Genomic DNA, 20,940 nt, shown 5'->3' on the forward strand with positions numbered 1-20,940 from the left:
GAACTGAACACCATACCCCCTATGGTTTGCAGTAGTGACAGATTTTCATTTTTATTTATATACAAGGAGACATGTTTCTCAACTTAAATTACACATAGTTAAAACTATTTTAAATTTACAAACTATATCTGTATCTGTTGAAAGGAATATGGTCCGGGTGCGGTCAAAAAAACTCAAATAGTAGAAATATACTATTTTAATGAGCCAACGTTTCGCCCCACGGCTATTTTGACGGCAGTCAAAACAAAACAAAAAAAAAAAAATTTGAATTAATAGGCTAACAAAATAGCCCTGAAGAAGCCCTGCAACGTGGGGCAAACGTTGGCTCATTAAAATAGTATATTTCTACTATTTGAGTTTTTTTGACCGCACCCGGACCATATTCCTTTCATCTTTACACATGGTCAATCAATAATCTTCCAATATATCTGTATCTGTTTGACTACAATCTATACATATCTGTTTGACAATTGTTTGTAATCTGTTGTAAATTCTGTATCCGTACTAGAATCATAGCTTTTAGTCTGTGATATTGTTAAATCATTGGGAAGTTCAGTTGTACTCTTTGTTAGAAGTTTCGTCATTTCTTTTTCTGAATTGTTTTTGTCTGCATTGTTGTCTTGTAGTCTGTAAAAGAGAGCTTGTAACTGATGCCTGCTGGTGACTTTGCTTACATATGAGACTCCATTTAGATCGTCACCTCTATAATAAGGAGCGGGACAGTTATATAGTCGATTCAGCTTAGCAATATCAACCTAAAAAATAAATTAAATTTATTTCGATTAGTTTTAGTAGTTTTCAAAATAAAAATATTTTATTTATTGTAAATATTTTGATACAAATTCTTATAATGTCAAATTGTATCACTTCGGAAAAAGTTATTTATGTTCAAAACATTCCTTTAAAAAACAGGCAATCGCTATATCCAACATGATATAATATTTTTTATATCTCATTCATGTTTACTAATATATAAAACTAATTAGCATAATTATATTCCATTAAAATAGCAAATATCAGTAGAACCAATAAAAATTATTTAATGATATTAATAAAAATGACTCATTACCAAAATAACATAAACATAAATGTTATATAGGAAGATGGTCAGGGTTGCGGTCACAAGAGAAACGAAAATAGTTTACAACTATTTAGGAAAATAAAATAGTTGTAAACTATTTTCGTTTCTCTTGTGACCGCAACCCTGACCATCTTCCTATCTATCAATTTTCACGGTCAACTACATATACATATAAACATAAATGTATTGTTCATATAGTGATTATTAAGGTTGTAGTAAATAGTGTAAACTCAATAAAATTAGAATAAGTAAAATAGTGTATAAAAATAGGTTTATAGACTAAAATATATTTTGACAAAGACAGAATAGCCTGCAACGTTCTAATGACATTGTAGCTGAGATATTATATATAAGATGTCTTTGAGAATTTCCAAAACGTAGTAATTATAAAAAAATAATCATGTTGAGCCTATATTGATATTTTTTATTATAATTGATAAACAAACCATTCTTAAACAAGAAATTAAATTATATATAAAAACGACAAATTACCATATTATTGTTTAGTGGCAGTTAACTATAATACTAATACTTTAAAAAATGGTTGTAGAAAGATAGTCCGGTCAATAAAGGTTTGAAAATAGTAAAAGAAAACTATTTATTGTTAACCAACATTTCACCCCACTTTTCAGGGCTAAATGAAAAACAAGATAAAAAACATGGTAAGAATTGACAAAACTAAATAATTTTTTGTTTTGTTTATAAAATATACAAAAATAATAATAATAAGAATACATATAGGAGGACTATAAACTAGTTACTAATAAATACAGCCAGGTCTGATAGAGTTCTAAATACAGAACTAGAGTAATAAATTGTATAAAAATATTTATTAGAACTAGTTATAACTATGAATTATAAAGAGGTAGGTGCAAGAAAGTAAACAGAAGGTGAAATAAATATGGTAAAGGTGAGGTATAGTAGCAAGTAAAAGGAAACATTAAGAAAATTAATAAAAATAACAAATAAACATAAATGGGGGCACTTGACAGAATGAAATAGAGATCTCAACTGCCAAGTCAGGCATCAAATTTCCCTACTTTCTCGCTAACCCTCAAAACAGGGTAAGATTTTTTATAATAAGTAGACAGGTAAAATGACAGAATCATCAAATCTCTTGTCTAATATTACAATAGGCAAATATATTAGATAAATGTATAAGTAGGAAGATCTGTATAAGTAGTCTGGGTGGCGGTTAATAAAGGTATCAAATTAGTAAAAGAAATGTTGATTAACAATGAATAGTTTTCTTTTTACTATTTTGATACCTCTATTGACCACCATCCAGGCTATCTACCTACAATCTACTTCCAAAATTAAAAAATGGTTATTCACATTCTGCAGGTTACTTAATTCATTTTAAGGTAGAAAAGTTTTTAAGATTTTTTCTTTAAATTTATGAGAAAATAACAGTAGTTGATTGTTAAGTGTAAATTAAATATACAGAATTGTGCTGGATTTTTTTTTTATTTACAATCTTTGATATAGAACAATTAGATCTGATAGTAATCGTTAGACATCAATTTAAATATGATGAAATCCAAAATAGGAGAATCTAGTAATGTAACTTACATGATGAGTTGAGCCAAAATTAAAATTGGGTATTAACCTGAACTTTTGGCAAAGTTTTATTTATATGACTAGATAATTTTTGTTAGTACCATCAATAATAGTGTTATTAATGCAATATGTAAGGTTATTAAAGTTTCATCTTTTAGGGAAAATTAATATGTAATGTAAAATATAGTGCTTTTCTGCCTTTAAAGGTATGTTTCAAAAATGGGACTACAAGCCTGAATCATCTAGATATAAAAAAATATAATACTAGAAGTTGTATTAAGTACAATACAAAATTATTGAGTAAAGTACAAGCTGATAGTTCTGGGTATTGAAAAACTCGAAAGCTGAATACAAGCAAAAGAAATAAAATTCCTGAGAAAAGCTCTCAGTAAAATTAGACTCAACCGAATAAGAAATAAGAGAATTAGAAAAGAAACAGGATAGGAACCACTTATAGAAAATATACATAGCAAAGAATTGACATTGTTCGCTCCTGTGCAAAGAAATGCAATCAATAGACTTCATAAAATTATTTGGGAGGGAATTTTATTTTATTTAATTTATTTTATACTAGATTGGCCTGGTGGACCTTAAATGGTTGATATAACTGTTACATTATTTTTTTTTTTAACATTTGATTATGAGGGGTATAGTCTCGTACAAAAGACCCCCCTAACTATATGCAATGTTATAATTAAAAGAAAAAAAAAATATAAAATAAATAGATAAAAATAATGCTTTTTAATAAAAGAGAAAAGTAAAATTAATAACAAAAAATAATACTTTTTGGGAGGGAAAAACTTAGGAAAATTGATCACACAGACAACCAAGGAATAAGTGGGACGATCTCATATCAGATGTGGCCAGAAATAAAGGAATTGCTCTTGGTGAAGTAAAGAAGTTGGCAATGGATAGATATTTAAGAAATGGATTTAAACTGCCCCAACACTGTAAGGTACCTGGGTTGGTTAAAGAAGAAAGTAATACAAGAATACAATGGAAGGTCTGTTTTGTTTGCCTAATTGATATTATAAAAGATTTCCTTTTTTGGCTATGGTAGATAGGTCAACATACATTTCTGTAGTATTATACAAGGATAAGTTTATGTATGAAAAATGAATACATTTTGAGTTCATTTTTAATCTACACATACCATGCTGATTCCCTTTCTCTGACCCATTACGTGAACAGCTGAACGATCTCTGGGTAAAAGTGTTATTTCATTTCCAGTTTTTGAAAATGCTTGTGCCCTGTAATGCATCACTGATCCATAATCGTAAGGAAGGCTTAGGGTTTTGTCCTCTGGACTAAGTTTGAAGTTAAATTCCTTTCCTAAAACGTTATTTTTTTTCATCAATTAATAAATCAAAGCTTAATTTAATGAATAAACAATTTAATTAAAAAATAGTTTTATCTTTCTTGCATATTCTTTCTTTTAATAACTAAATTTGAGAGCCTGATGGTAGGTTTGTTAAATTCTTTTTTGTTTATGAAAGTAATGAAGTCTTTACTTTATTTATTGAATAATTATGAAACAGTGTAGTGTAATCTCTTAGATTATATTTCTATAAATTAATAATATCTTTCATCAATATTGATGATGAGAAGATAGTTGACTGTGGATAATAAATATGAGGAGAAGATGTTTAGGGGTGCGGTCAGAGCTAGAATTTCTAGCCTTCATCAGGCTGACACGAACAAAAACCAAGATAACAACCAGTTTATAAAGGATATATATATAGAAGGATTACAGTAAATAATTGTACAGAATGAATATAGATAAAAATAAAGTAATGAAAGAATTGGGAAATAAAAAGTATATATAGGTAATTAAATATGTCAGTAAAATAACATACTTAATAAAATAAAAATATAAAGTTATATAATGCCAAGAAACAACGAAATATGAATAATTTAATTTAATAATAATAATAATTTTAAAATTAAAGAAAATGCTGACCAACAGGCTCTCAAATTTCATCAATATCCTTTGATAGATTTATATGAATGAGGAGAAGATGGTTGGGGGTGCGGTCAATGAAAAACACAAATAAGTTCGATTAACTTATTTTAATGTGCCAACGTTTCGGCTAGAGTTTCTAGCCTTCTTCAAGGCTGTTCGCTGGAAGATCAAACGCCTAATGAAATGGACTAGGTGTTTGATCTTCCAGCGAACAGCCAACAGCAACCATCTTCTCCTCATTCATCATCCACGGTCAACTATCTCTCATAATTATGATAGATTTATAGTTAATTGTGTTAGAGCCAAGTGTATACTTCCTCATTTTAATCATAAATTTATGGTACTATAATTTATAAGTAAAACTATTTACTAAACTTTAACTAATACGAGATAGTTTGGGGTATGAAAACGCTTTATGTTGCAGTTACCTCTTGCGATGTTTTCCCAGAATACGGTGATAAACCTGTTTCTGTCTTGCCTAGTGTGTTCATGCCACATGCCCAACCCGTGAAGTATCTCATGCTGCATTATACCTGTCTTCTGACACTCTGGCCACCCAATATACAGATCGAGTACTTTATTTGGTTTGTATCCAATAGAGGCAGCACATCTGAAAAGATTAATCAATTATTTATAACTTTATGGAATGAGTCAGCAAACGTTTATTTATTAGAAACCCAACATGATAACTTCAGGAAAGAGTTACTTAAAAATTAAAATTTACTAAAAAAAAAATGAATAAATGTACAAATATGTTTTTACAGATCTGCCTCATTTCAACATTCCTTCATTGCCTGCTCCACCAGATTTTGGAATTCCATCCCTCTTAAATCTGCTGCATGTTTATACAAATTTAAATCCTATCAACATCCATATTCCAATTCCTCTTTATGATCTTACCAGATGCTTGTTAGTCATATATTAGGTTATAAAGCTCTAAATCAAACTTATGTTTTTAACAAATATTTTATATCATTCACTCTTCATACCAATTTGATATCTTTAGTTTACCTTTTTTTTAATATGTATATTATAAGAATTTCTTTATATTTAGTTTAGTTTATTAGTTTTGATTAAATAAAAACTCTTAATGGTGCTTATTTTCAATGCACATATTTGTTTACAGATCTTTTTTCTTCAACATTTATTTTTCCCCTTTTTCTTTACTATACGATTAAAATAAAATCTAGAAGGGCCATGGATACAGTAAGGATGTTCTGTTTCTAGACCAATAGCTGTGCAAGAAGGTGATTTGATCAGAATCAAGCTCGGCCACTAGATTTTTACTCAATTAAGGAGTAACTTTACTTTATGAGGCAGGACAGACTGCTACAGTAACAGAATAAATAATTATCTGCCACAGCTGGATTCAAACCCTTATCTTTGGTATTATGATATATATGTCATTTTTCTTTAAATAACAGTTGTAAATCTTTTTTTTTTTTTTTAGAATTAAGTTCTTCTTTTCTTGGTAGTGAGTAAATTGTATCATCAATTTTCATTTTGTTTGTATATATTTCTTATTAATAGATAAATACTTTATTTTTTCTATGTATTCAATTTCTATGCAACAATTTTTGTTTTAGGTATAATGTTTTTATCCTTGTTTTTAGACCTTAAAAAAATAACACAGGAAAAAGCACTGATCAATCCACTATTAATAATCTTAAATATTAATATTAATAATGATTAACTTAACAATCAAAATTTATCAATTGACAAATCATTGATAACGTAACATAAAGTAAGATAAAGTAACAATTTTAAAGTCCGTTATTCAGGTAAAAATAAGGAACTGTTGGACAACTGGTTCGTCATTTATGTAAATGGAACTAAAGTGTTCGGTCAGCAAAAAAAACATAAATAAACAAAAGATTATTTATTCATGCCAACGTTTCGACCTGAGTTTCAGGTCTTCATCAGGATGGTTAGCATTAATAAATAAAATTATTTATGTTCCTTTTGGTGACTGCACTCCCCCCTCCTGATAGTCTTCCCCAAGTATTAATCTACACTCAACTATCTATACCTCAAGGTAACTTTATATATGTATTTTTTTTTTTAACAGGATTGAAAAAATGAAGTATAGATTAACTTTATATTTTATTTCTTTAATTCAGTTATTTTACTTATATTTTTAATTAATTAAATATACTTTTTTCCCAATTACCATAACTTTAATTTGAAATAATTTTCATTTTGTTTATATATTTACTTACTAGATTTTTATATGTATTTTATTATCTTGTCCTTTCCTCTTTTTTAGTTTTAATATTACTTATTCTCATACAGCCTTTATCTTCTTATTATTCATAGATTATACATTTTCTTTCAACACTATTTATGTATCTCTTTGTTGATTATTTTCTAATCATTCCGAGATTCCTTGATATTTTGCTTTTTGTTCTTAGCCCTGATGAAGGTTTGAAATTCTGGCCAAAACATTGGCACTAATAAATAAGCATTTACTTATTTGTGTTCTTCACTAACCCATAACAATCTCATCATTAATTTAAATTAAAAGCTTGGAACTTTTTAAATTCATTGGTTTAAGTTTCCATGTGCAATTAATTTTTCAGTAATACAAATATATAAATTGATTGTTTATGTTTCTTACACTATTAGATGTTTAAATTTATATTCTATCTATATTTCTAATATCATTAAGTTTTTATGTATGTTTTTAATTATTCTTATGATTATTTGAGTTATTTTTATGCTTTTAAGATTTTTATGACTTAAGTTATGTAGTGTTTAATTTTCTTTTACTTTAAGTTACTTTTTATTTAGGTTTTTACTATTATTATTTTTATTTTCAGATTCTCTATATCTTTTTATTGGTTATTTATTTAATTCGATGAGTTATGTTATTATATTAGGATTTTTGTCCTGTTACAATTTATAAATGTCCCCAATAACTTTTGTAGGGAAAAAACGGGGAATATTTCCCTGTGAGGAGGGAAAGTGAACCGATAGAGGTATTGCATTGGAACGGCTTCGATACCTTCCCCCACCCCTTCCTATCGCCGATATAATCGATACATTGAAATGGCATAGAGGTATTGAAACAGTTCGGTAAAAGATCAGGACTTCAGGATTAGAAAGGAGCTCAGTGATCGGTTCCGATCGCTTGGGTACTGTGAGGAGCTCCTGCCCATCCTGTCTCTCTGCTACCCCTCCCGTAGGCCTATATCACGATTTTTTTTTTCTCTCCCTTCTCCTTTGAGCCAAACCAAATTCATTTATAAAAAAGAAATATCAAATAATTGTTTCTCAAATATTCAATAAATATTCCTTGATAAGTAGAATATGAACAAAACCAGGAAGTGATTAACATTTTATGACAGAAAAAGTATAAAGTCATAAATCATAAACTTCGGATATGATTTTTTTAACTTTTCAAAACCCAGCACATAAAATGATTTTATCGATGAATTCAACAAGGAATCAAATAATGATCATCATCATGTCACAAGAAGCGTTTAATCTGCATTTGTCAATTTCCCATTAGTTTCTAAAAATATGAATTATAAAAAACCATTAATGTATCTGTATAATAAACAAGCAGACTCGGTAATGCTTCGCATTTGCTATATTTAGGCAAGTAGATAGATTAATAGAATGCGATTTAAAGTTTGATATAAATTAATATATTTAGTTATTTACACATTGAATTAATGATTGGATCAATTGTTTATTTGGTAAATAATATTATATAATAAAAAGCATAAGATAAAAAAATAGAACTAACTTCGATATGTCTTAACCAATCTTCAAAAACATCGGAGTGATTTTTGAATAAATAAATTAAGTTAAAAAATTTCTGATTTTTAATTTTTTTTTAAATTGTATTTAAGGGTTTCAGATGTCGCTAAATACGAATATGATTTGCTATTTCGAAAAAAAAATTTAATGACCTACTTTACTTCAAGGTTCATTGTGTTTTTATAATTTTTTGTGAATATAATATCGTTTAATAGAATTAGTAATACTTTATTACTTATTCTTCGGGGAAAAACATATACTTTCTGAGCTTAATTTGCTTAATTTTGTTAGTAACTTTTTTTTTTTAACCGAAAAATTGGAATAACTGTAAACTTCCCGAGAAAATCCTGAACATTTAGCAAAAAACCCCTAACACAATCGTATGAACAAAAAAGCAGCAAAGGTCGCGATTTCTGAAGGCATTCCACATCGCAGAGTGTCTGTCAATGCCTTCATTAAGCAGAGAATTAAATTGGGATGGCATTAAATGTGGCCAAATGTTATTGACAATAAATTACTGGAAATTAAAACTGGTGTTTCTACTTACATATCATCCACTAGAAAAGTGCGCAGAGAGGAGATGATTTTGACGCGCCTTCGAATAGGTCATACGCGCCTGACCCACGGTCACCTTATGACTCGCGATTCTCCACCTGTATGCCAGACTTGTGGAACGCGACTTACCGTAAAACGACTTAAACGAATGCCAAGCATAGGACTCCATCAAATCTTTGTATGAATTACCAGCTGATTTCCATTCAATCTTGCAGGATAACAAACAGACTGCAGATAAACTTTTCGAATTTCTGAATCACTCAAAACTTTACCACAAGTTCCCATTTTTCAATAGTTATTCATTTCAATTCGGAAATTAAGACGAATACTATTAAAATTATATTAAGGCTTATATTTAATACCAATATTAAATTAATAATGACTCCCGAACGGTTGATGCCTTAAAATAATAATAATAATAAAAAAAAGTACCAAATATGGCCCGTGAAGGTTATTAGTGTCAAATCGACACTTTTTAGATATCTTCAGAATTAATACCAAATCCTATAAAAAGAAACTTAAACTGAATTATGTACCCTCAGTTTCTTAGGGTTCGTTTTGATGGTGACAGCTTCATGTCGTGGAAGCAATACCGCCCTAGTGTATTTTTTACAATCTGACAGTTCAACTTGCTGACAGATAGATACAAATGTGGACCTAAAAACCTTGTTTAATGAGAAATTTAATTTCAAATAAACTAATGATATGTAAAAATAAATTAATAAACACTAATTAGAAAAAAAATTAAATGATAAAAAAAGAAAGAAAACAAACTTGCTACTTATAATGAGGTGTAGATAGTTGACCGTAGATTAATGAGTGGAGAAGTTGGTCGGGGGGTGCGGTCAGCAAAGAACAACATAAATACACAACACCATATTTATATTTATTATTATTTTATAGGTTTTGCTTATTAATGTTGTTCTTTGCTGACCGCACCTCCCCACAAACTTCTCCAATGCTACTTATAAGATTGATAATGTTTGATAGTAGCTGTCTCCTCTAAGACAGACCGACTGAACTGTCACGATAGCAAATGTCGTTCATTCATAAAGTTTAACCAGTGGCTGTCTTGCCTGCCTCATTCGCGGTAACTTTCTCCAATAATTTTTAATAAAAAATAAGAATAAATTAATAAGTTCCAGTAAAAAAAAAAAATCATGATAAATAAAAGTAAAGAAGTATATAGCTGATTGGTAAGGTTCGGTAGTCAACTATCAAGGCGTATCATAGTGGCCTCAAGCGTTAACGTGGCAGTAGCTGTCTCTAAATGTCAATATTGTAGCAACAATTTGACAATTTGTCATATCTTCCAGGAATGCCCATATTTCACGTCACGTTTCAGTAGCTTAGGATTAAACCCCATTATTTCAAAAACCCTTGGAGGCAATGATAAACAATAAAATTAATACTTCAGTTTTTAAAATCAAAAGGTTTACTGTCACAAATATATCATCAAACAGACGAAAAAAAAAATTAAATACAACAAATGTAAGCAAAAATAGATAAGAAATTAATGATAACCAGTAATATTTTCGGCCATTAAAAAAACAAGTAGCTGTCTCTGCTATGACAGATACTGTCAGCTATCATGAAAATTATGTTAGAGCGACTGTACTGCCATTGTAAATGTAATGTATTCATAAAATTTACTCCAGTGGGTTACTGCCGTGGCTGCCTTTTAATTTCTCCGTGTAAACGGGCCTTTTTCAAATTACTGTCATCTTTATAACACCACTTTGAGAAAACCAAAACCTGAAAATTTGAACACTAAAGAACACAATTTAGCGAATTCAGACTGACGGGCACGCTCCTCGACGAAATATTGTTAACGAAAACTATTTATATACATAAATAAATGATCGTATATTTTTTATAATAATTCACTTTTGAGTTGTCAATGTCGCCAAAGCTTTCAACTTGAACTTCATCAGATAAAGCTCTACAAAGTGGAGCGAAACGTCAGAAAATAAATAGTTGTTAAAAATTTTAGTTTCTCTTTTGACCACAGCACTGACCATCTTCTTCATAATTTGAAAACTATTTATTTATATACAGAAGAAATGTATATATAAATATTTGTTTTATAACAATCTGAAAATACCTAAACGGTTCTTCAGTGGTTCATATTTGCAATTATAAGTTTGTATGAAATTTTAATGTCTTTCAAAAACTGAATTACATTCTTGATTTTATCTTTAAGTTCTTTGGACACACTAAAGGGTATAATCTACAGGTGTCTATGTTTTTGAGAATTTTTATTAATATTATTATTTTAATGCACCCTGCAAAAGAATTTGAGACCCTTCAAAAGTTAATGAAACAGTACCCGCAATACATTGCCGTTTCGCGCACTGGGTATTCTAATTACCCCTGTAATTTAAGGTGCATTAAGTGGTGTATAAATGAGGCGTGTAGCATCAGCACAATCCAAATTTTGAAAATTTTCAGGGGAGCGAAAAACTTCCCATGCCAATCAATTTTAAGAATTTTTTGTTATTTATATATTTATATTTTGAATGGAGCTAGTTTTGAACCAAACTGGGTGATTAACCAACATATTAAATGAAGTATACTCAAGAATAATATTGGAAAAATCAGAAATATAGTTTTATATAGTATACACAAAATACAACATTTTTTCCAGTGGTGAAATTTCAACATAAAAGGTGAACATATAGTTAAAGTAGAAAAAACGTCAGATCAAGACAATTTTAATTTAAAAATGAAAATTTTAATACAAGAGAAAATTAATTATAAACTCATTACTCAAAAAAATGAAGGACTAATTATTTTTCAGGAACTCATATAAACACGTTTTCATTCTCGACGATATTGACAGAACGGGTTTCGTGGTTTCTTCCATATCCATCAATATCCAAATCTCGACAATTTTCCTCTGTAAAAGATGATAATCCCAGCCTGTTAAATTGAGTACCCTTAATTGGGTAAAAATCTGGCGGTCAAGCGGGATTCTGACCAAATCACCTCCTTGCACAACCATTGGTCTAGTAACAGTACTTCTTTACAAAGTACTGAACCCCTGACCCTTCATGGGTTGTAGCGGTACAGATTTTAATTTTTTTTTTTTTAAGATGAAAATATGAAAAGGAAATTTAATACAAATTGTCAGAAAAACCAGATCCGTCACCATTCCAGTAGTACCTTACAAGCTTAAAATAACATATGACAATAACCCTAGCAACCAGAGAAGAAAGCATGGGTGGAGCTTTTACAATAAACACATCTCTTTGAACTCTATTTTCAAGAAGCTGATTCTGCTCCTTACCGCTAGGCAATATGATGTAGTGTAATATATAAGCATTGCTATATGCTACTTATCATATATTTATATACATACATACATACATACATACATACATACATACATACATACATACATACATACATACATAGATACATACATACATATATATATATATACATATATATAGATTAATATAGTAAATTTGTTTTCTTTTCGTAATTCCTTTCGCTAGTCTTATTTTTGTTTAAAAGGTTTATTCATTATTTTATTTAAACCCTTTTGTTTTATTATTATTTTAACTCATTTGACCTTTTATTAATTATTTTATTTTAATTCTTTTGTTTTATTATTTATTATTATTAATTTAACTCTTTTGGCCTTTTATTCATTATTTTATTTTATTATTTATTATTATTTCAACTCATTTGACCTTTTATTCATTATTTGATTTCAATTCATTTGTTTCATTATTATTTTGACTGTTTTGGCCTTTTATTTTGCCTTATTCATTATTTAATTTTAACTCTTTTAGTTTTTTATTTATTATTTTACTTTAACTCTTTTGTTTTATTATTTATTCAATATAATAATTTATATTAACTCATGGCTTTTTATTTATTATTTTATTTTAACTCTTTTGTTTCATTATAGGTTTATGTTTTCTATTGTTGGCCTCACCAAATAAATGTTTGTATATTTGAGCCAGTTTTTTTTTGTTGTTTAAAACTTTTCATCCGAAAGACCTCGTAGATTTGAGATGGCTTTAACAATATTAATCATAAAAATTCTCAATCTAAGAGTTAACATCCAAAGAACTTGAAGATAAAATCAAGAAATTCAGCTTTTGAAAGTTATTAAAATTGCATATCAATTTATTATTGATATAATTTATATTTGTAAATATTAACTGTTAATGAAACTTATCGATAAGTAAAATAAATATGAATACATTGCTAAAGATAACATTTTTTTCCACCAAACGAATTCCTAAGGCGGGTGAGAAACCCCGTGTGGTACGCTACAGTACCAGGAGCTCAGGGTAGAACAGAGGTTTATAAGGTACTAAATATTTTTTATTTTTATAAAGAACATACTTAATAATTTAAAAATAATTAAAACTAGTTTTAGGACGAAATTCTACATATTTAATTAAATCAACATTCAAAAATATATTAATAAATGAAATTGGCAACTACTATAATTCTTTCTTAAATGCTTAGTGAGTGTACTAAGTAACAAAACAATGTTTTGCTATGTTAATATTTACATATCTATTTCATATATTTCTTTAAATACAAATACTTAATTGTAATCCACGAAGTTTCAATTAAAGTTCAAAAGGGTTTTATTTGTTAAAACTTTATTATATTTCTTTTCAGGACTTACTTTTATACCTTTTATCCACTTCTTTATTATTTGTAACATCTGAATAACGTTTCGGGCTTATCTACTCATTATCAAGTTTTACAAATAAATTAACAATCAACAGTTTTATTATTAACATACAGTTACGATCAACAAATTAATAACAAGGTAAGTGAAAAAAAAAAAAGAAATTTTAGTTTATTCTCAAAAACATTTGTATTTGGTGAATTTAATGTATTTATGTTTAAATATTGATAGTTCATTGTTATTGTATGTTAATTATAAAACCGTTTATTATAAGTATTTTTGTTAGTAGAAATTGATAATAGGCAGAGAAGCCCGATACGTTCAGATATTATAAAGAATAAAGAAGTGGATAAAGGATATAAAATAAATTCCTGAAAAGAAATATAATACGGTTTTTCATATTTTTCTTTCTTTTCATTTATTTTTCTATACTTTTTTTTTCTGTAAGTTTATTATTTTTTAATATTTCCTACACTAATCTTTCAATATTGTATACACTTTATAGATTAAATACAATTTTATTTACATTGCTGTCTTACTCGATTATTGGCACCTCTTACAAAAAATGTTAGATTTTACTTAGAATTCAATGTATTCTAAAGATCGTACTGCAGATTGTGGTTACTTTCTTTACTGTAATCGTCCTATATATATACATATATATATATATTGATTATTGCTGTATGGTTTACGGGGGTGTCTCTGGGGATCTCGAAGCAAAATTAAAACGGTTAATTAATTGCTTTCTACGATTCATCTTTGGGGTCCCCAGAGACGCCTCTGTCGCCCGATTTTATGATGAGTTGAAGTGGCTTTACCCCTCCTTCCGTCTTAAATATTTCCTTGCTTCCTTTCTCTATCAAGTTATCTAATCCCGCCGTCCATCGTACATCTCAGATATTCTTCAATTTAAATCCTCAGTGCATTCCCGCAATACGGCCTTCAGCCTTATATGTAACTTCCTATCGAACCGCAGCCTTTGGTAGATCTTTCTTTATCCGTTCCTCTTCCCTATGGAATTCTATTCCCTCCTTTATTCGTAGTTCTAATTCCCTTCCAATCTTCAAATCCCGTATCTTCGACCACCTTCTGTCCATCAAATTCCGGAAGAATAACAATTGAAAGTTTCAAATAAGGTTTATATATTCTCTGTATTTTATGCTTTAAAATTTCGTTCATACATGTAAATATGTATATTAGCAGAGATTGTACCTTCTCATTTCTTATTTTTAGTTTAATTGTGTTTTCCTTTTTATTTATTATCAGAAGTGTTAGTCATCTTATATTTTATGATATGATATATGGTTTTATTTTATTTGTTATATTCTTATTTTATATATCCTGTTAATTATTGTTGTTTTTTTTTATCTTTTTAAATTTATTATTTCAGTATATTTTAAGATGTTTTATAATTTCATTTTTATTTTGTATCGTACTCTAAGGCTCTAAAGCTTGATTATTCTATGAGATCCATCCCAGAATAAATAAAGAATATTATTATTATTATATAGAGTTTCCCGAAAGCTATTAGAGTTGTTACCAATAAACTTCATTCTTTTTTTTTTTTTCTATTCAAATCTTATTTATTGATAGATATTGCAATCTGCCACGACGTTGTTGGACAATAAGTAATAGTGGTAACTGATTAGAGTTATACTAAAATAAAATAACATAAGAATAAAGATAAATAAATAAAATAATCACCAGTCGCATTTACACTCTTTATCGACTTTAAATATCGACTGAAATATATGTATCGAGGTCCTTCGAGTCCAAAAAATCCAAGTTTTGCAAAATAGTGAATGTGTTTGTGAACAGTCCAGCTCAAAAACAAAAAGTCGCAAGGAACTGAAATATCATATTTAAGGCGAGAATATGCCTGAGATGTGACATTAACGTTTTCAATAAAATCGACTGACCGAATATGTCACTTTATAGAATCGATTTTTTACATTTTTCAATTTTATCCAAAACGACACTAACGATTTTGAATAAACTCAGCGAATCAATGAGAAATTAAGTGCTCTTTAATACTAGATAGGTTCTATTCTCATCTAAGTAGACTGACAGAGCTTAAATGCCAAATTATCTAAAAATCAAAATTAAAATTAAAGTACATTTAATTTTAATTATTTAAGAAAATAAACAGTTCTCATTGTTTGGAATAATATTAGATGTATAAATACAAAATATTAAAAAATTTTACGCATAACTTAAGAATAAAAAAGGAAAAATAGAAGATTTCAATGGGAAATGCCGAGATTGCACGATTTTTTCCGATCACAGGACTGCTATGAACTTTATATTTGTTATTTCAACTTCAAGAAACTCTAAAATACGAACTTTTATCTATTCTATAAAGTGACGCTTCGGTTTATTGAAAACGATGATGTCACATCCCAGGTATATTATCGCCTTAAATATGATGTTTCAGTATCTTACGACTGGAATGTTCACAACCACATTGACCACTTTGCAAAACTAGGTTTATTGGACTCAGAGGACTTCAAAACATATATTTCAGTGGTTCAGAGATCCTCTGGTTGACAGTGTAAATATTGTGTATATGAGTGTAAATGCGACTGGTGATTATTTTATTTTTTTTATCTTTTCATGTAACAGAAAAATTAAAAAAAATTTCTTCATAATTTTCGTCTTCTTTGGTCTTAGGATTTTTTTTTCTCGAAAAAAATAAATACCTGTACTACGCATGCGCATCCACACGCTCATCTGATAGTTTCGATCCCTGTTGGAACAAACCTAATGACATACAAAAATCAATTGGTAAGAAAGATGCGTGCAGTCTAATGCCAATAATAAAAAAAAAATCGTTTCTCCTCACGCAATGGTAATATTTATCATTAGTATTTCTTAATACAAAGAGGTTAAAATTTTTATCATATGCTAATGTTTCACATAGTAAAAAGAATCATATCTTTTTGTTATAGTTGCCTGACACATACTACCTAATGAATAAAATTGTGGTGTATACATTAGTAAACATTGTTTTTTTTTACATGTTTGCGTGTTATATGCTATGCATAATAATTATTCTTGATTCTAGAATAAAAAATAGGTTGTATTGGAAATAAACAACCTGTAGAATCACAAATTAATAGTTTTGATAGAGTATACTGAAGTAGTGTTTATCTTTTTATTATTAATAGCAGATGAAATGCACAGCAATTGTTAGTTTTAGGGATGTAGATAGATTAATTGAGTAAAATTAAAAGTTTTATATAAATTTATATATTTAGATATTTACACATTGGATTAATGAATTAACTAATTGCTTTTTAGAGTTTAAGTTATTGAGTTTATAGCCGTAAATAACATTAAACAATACAAAGATATGGTAAAAAATAAAAATAACTTCAACTCGACTTAACCAATCTACTCAAAACCTAGGAGTGTTTTAGGGCTCTGTAAACTGCACCGAATGCCAAAAACAAAACCTTGTTATACAAATCAGAACCAGAGAAATAAAACTAAAATAAAACGTTAGAAAAGATCTTTTTAGTCATAATCTATATTTTTCCTTTATTCCTACTGACCTCATTGGTAATATATGATAGTATTTAAATGCTGTGGCAACTCATGTATTTGGCCATATCGCCGAAATACATTCTCTCTCTAACCTTACTCTTGACTTATTTAACTTTTATATTACTTCTTTGTTTTGCAAATTTTAATTATATAATCACATGATTCTCATTGCAGCATGTATATCTTTTACATTTTTAATTTTTTTTTCTTTTTCTAATATTTTAAGATGATAGTTATCTTTTCACATAAATTCGTACCAAATTTTATAATTTTCGATGCTATTAGGCATTGGATTTTATATCCAATATAAAGTAGCTCTTAATAAATATAATAAGTAATAAAAAACAACAAATAGAATAGTAAAATCTACTGATAATTTTCAGTAAGTTGTGTTCATTATAAATCCTTATCATTATACCATCTTTATGTTAATTCCACATTTTTTTTTACTATATTTCAGTATTAATCATTCGTCTCTCTATCTTATTCAAGATTTGACATGGCTCATTTATGATATAATAAATCGTATCGTTGAACAAGGTCAAAAATTGAAGGCTAAAATGTGTATGAAAGTAATTTTTCATCTTTTCTCTCCCCGTTTTCCGTTATACTTGTGTTGAGCACAGTGCTTTAAGTCCATTTTTCAACAGCTCTTCCCCGAATGGTCAGACCTATCCAAATCATGAGCAAGGTCAACTTCAAACGCAAATGACCCCCCCGCAAACAATGACCACCGAAGGCCAGGATATCGAACGGGCGCGGGCCATCAAGTGTGCGCCCCCCCCCCATTACTGGGGCCATATCTCAGCTGAAAATCGGGGCTGTAATATTATACAGGGGACCGCATAATAATCCTATCTATATATCTACTAATAGCCTTAAAAATTCTATTACACTTAACACACTAATATACTCTTGGTGGTCCTAAAATTCCTAATGGGGCAGTACTTATGAAATGTCCGTTTTTATTGTAGGAATGTAAAGAGTAGACTACTAAATACAACCTTTATTAACACATGTATATTATGACCAGTTCTGTCGATTCACTCGACCAAAACATAACCGCTTAAAGCATTGAAAATAACCTAGTACAAGAGCACACCCAGGAGGAGAAAAAAGGGAGTTATCTCACCCCAATTTTTGATTACTTTAATGAAAACAATGTATAATTAATAGTCGAAATTGATGAGTCTGTCAAGTATAGGTAGGGAGAATAAAAAATGGCGACTGTTTCAAAGTGATAAAAAAAACTATTTTTTCATTCTGAGCTCTATATCTTAAAAAGTGAGAACAACACAAGAAAACCTAAGAGAGCGTCATTTAAAGAGGAGCAAATTTGCTAAGATACGAGCCCTAATTTATTTACGAGTTATTTACGTTAAATAGTTTTCCAGATATAGCTTTCTAAAAAGCAACATTTCATAAAAATGTTGTACGGGACGTACTAAAAGATCAGTAGTTAGTGAATTTATTTTGAAAAATTTATATCTCAAAAACCATTTGATATACAGATGTCTATTAGCACTCAAGTTAACGCTAGTTTAATGAGATATAAAGTAGTTTATGATGTTTATCTTCGTAGGAATAATAGTTTATATGAAATTTGCTAAAATAAATTGATTTATAGTTGTTCAGACAAATTTTCATTTGCTAAATTTATATTCATACGTGAATATCATAAAAACTACTACCGCTACGAAGATAAGTATCATAAACTAGTTTATAGTAAGTTAAATTTCCTTTATTTTGAGTGTTGGCAGACATATGTGCATCTTATGGATCTAGAGATATATTTTTTTCAAAAATCCAACATTTTAAATGAAGAACTAGAAATCAACATTTTGTGAGTTTATTTTATCAAATATAATAAAAAGTACTACACCTAAAAAGATAAACATAATTAACTATTTTGTAGTAAATTTAACTAGCTTTAATTTGAGTGCTGGCAGTCACCAGTACGTCCAATGGTTTCTGAAATAATGTTTTTCATAAATCAAATTTATTGTCGGAACAACTATAAATCAATATATTTTAGCAAATATCATCAAAACTACTATTCCTACGAAGGTTAAGGTCATAAACTTATTTATAGTTCATTAAACTAGCTTTAATTTGAGTGCTAATTGACATTTGTACGTTTCATAGTTCCTGAGATATAGATTTCTCAAAATAAATTAACTAACTACTAATCTTTCAGTAGATTTTTAAGAAATTTTGCTTTTTAAAGAGCTATATCTCTAGAACTATTGAACGTAAATAGCTCTTTAAGGGCTAATATTTTAGCAAATTTACTCTTTTTTGAATGACGTTCTCTTAGGTTTTCTTGTGTTGTTGGTAGTTTTTAAGATATAGAGCTCCGAATGAAAAATCAAGGTTTTTTTAAGGTTTTGAAACCTTGAAATCTTTATCCCCCTACTTATACTTGGCAGACTCATCAATTTTGACTATTAATTATACATAGCTTTCATTAAAATAATCAAAAATTGGGGTGAGATGACTGCCTTTTCTTCTCTTGGGCTCTTGTACTATTATTTTTCACATCAGCTAACATAATAACTAGCAATTAATAATTAAAAAATTTAATTCGCCTAACTCTTATCATGGGATTTCAAGGTTAAAACCTTTTTTTTTTCTAAATATGTGTATGAATACCTTTAAGAAAAAGAACTGCTCGGGAGGCAGTGCCCTGCTGTTGCACGCTTGGCGTCGACGTAGCGTGCCCTTAGATATGGGTCAGTCCTATCAACCGATTTAGCATAATATTTTATTATGGAAATAATTTAATATGTAGTGGTTCGTGTAGTGATTTCCCTTCCCCTAACTTAGAATCAGGCAAATTTCTCTAAAGTACTTTTGTTAGTTGTATGTCATTACCGAATGGAGGAATTATAAACATGATTTATTAAAATTAAAGTTTCCTTACCTGTGCCTCACGTTTCTAAACTTAATGTAGGCTTCCTGCGAAGGAGGTTTAGGCAAGAATTTGATACAGGTAACAGATTCTAATATTCGTAGGTTCCTGATCAGCGCTGCTGCTTGAATCCTAGAGAACTCTCCTTCCTCCATGATGTAGAAGACTTTTCCATGAGGCCATGCCAAGGAAGGATTTTCGCTCTGTAACAATATATGGAGATGGAGATGCAATCCAAGATAGTTTGGTCCAAATTGTGATTTTAAAAATGCTGCTTATTTCTAATAGTGTAAATTTGTAATTTTTATTTTATTTTAATATCTTTATTGAAATTTACAACTGTATGTTATATAATACATTCAGTAAAATTGACTTTAGTTAAAATGAAGTGTTACAGGTGTGTAGAGCATTGGTAGCACTCAAATGAAATTTTACATTAGCAGGTCTCGTGGCCATCTTCATTTCAGGTGCCTCGGAGAAATGTCAGGAATAGAAGAGGATGTAAGGTTAGGGTGGTTAGGGAGTTTGTAATGGAAGGAGTGTTATCTGGTTCGGGCTAGATCGGTTACATAAGGAATATTAAGGTCTTGAGGAGGATTTTATTTGTGACAAAGTAAGGAGCATTGAGGATTTTAAGAAGAATTTTGGATTTTAAGGCTTGGATACGAGAAGAATTCGAAGGTTTAGTGGTGCCCCAAAGCTCAACTCCATATCTCCAGATTGGCCTTATTACAGTCATGTAGATCAGTCTTTTGTAATGTGTTGGAAGTTTAGACCGTTTGTCTAGTAAGTGCTGTAATAGTCGAAATTGACATGCATTTTCTTGTATTTTCAGTCTGGTGTGAGGATTCTAGGCTAGTCGCTTGTCCAGATGTAGTCCAAGAAGATGTAGCGGAACT

At 29.1% G+C, this 20,940-nt stretch overlaps 1 protein-coding gene across 1 annotated transcript; it reads right to left on the minus strand.

Moving 5' to 3' along the window:
• Positions 1–321: 321 nt before the first annotated feature.
• On the minus strand, positions 322–20,196 carry LOC106684761 (hatching enzyme 1.2-like). The gene is made up of 4 exons (XM_014427021.2): positions 20,054–20,196; positions 5,033–5,214; positions 3,795–3,973; positions 322–755 (listed from the first exon to the last, which is right to left on the minus strand). Exons 1-4 carry the CDS (start codon positions 20,194–20,196, stop codon positions 450–452), a joined length of 810 nt encoding a protein of 269 aa, XP_014282507.1. The 3' UTR covers positions 322–449.
• Between the last annotated feature and the right edge of the window lie 744 nt (positions 20,197–20,940).

The sequence above is a fragment of the Halyomorpha halys genome, unplaced genomic scaffold (assembly GCF_000696795.3).
Source record: "Halyomorpha halys isolate HHAL.00 unplaced genomic scaffold, Hhal_1.1 Scaffold613.1, whole genome shotgun sequence".
In the NCBI taxonomy this organism is placed as follows: Eukaryota; Metazoa; Arthropoda; class Insecta; order Hemiptera; family Pentatomidae; genus Halyomorpha; species Halyomorpha halys.

Bases quoted from the DNA above. Each gene is read 5' to 3' on its own strand.
- LOC106684761 (XM_014427021.2), bottom strand. From the start codon at position 20,196: ATGGAGGAAGGAGAGTTCTCTAGGATTCAAGCAGCAGCGCTGATCAGG. The intron at 5,215-20,053 runs GTAAGGAAACTT...TAATCTTTTCAG, and splicing joins TTTAGAAACGTGAGGCACAG to ATGTGCTGCCTCTATTGGAT. The intron at 756-3,794 runs GTATGTGTAGAT...TTTATTTTTTAG, and splicing joins AGAGAAAGGGAATCAGCATG to GTTGATATTGCTAAGCTGAA.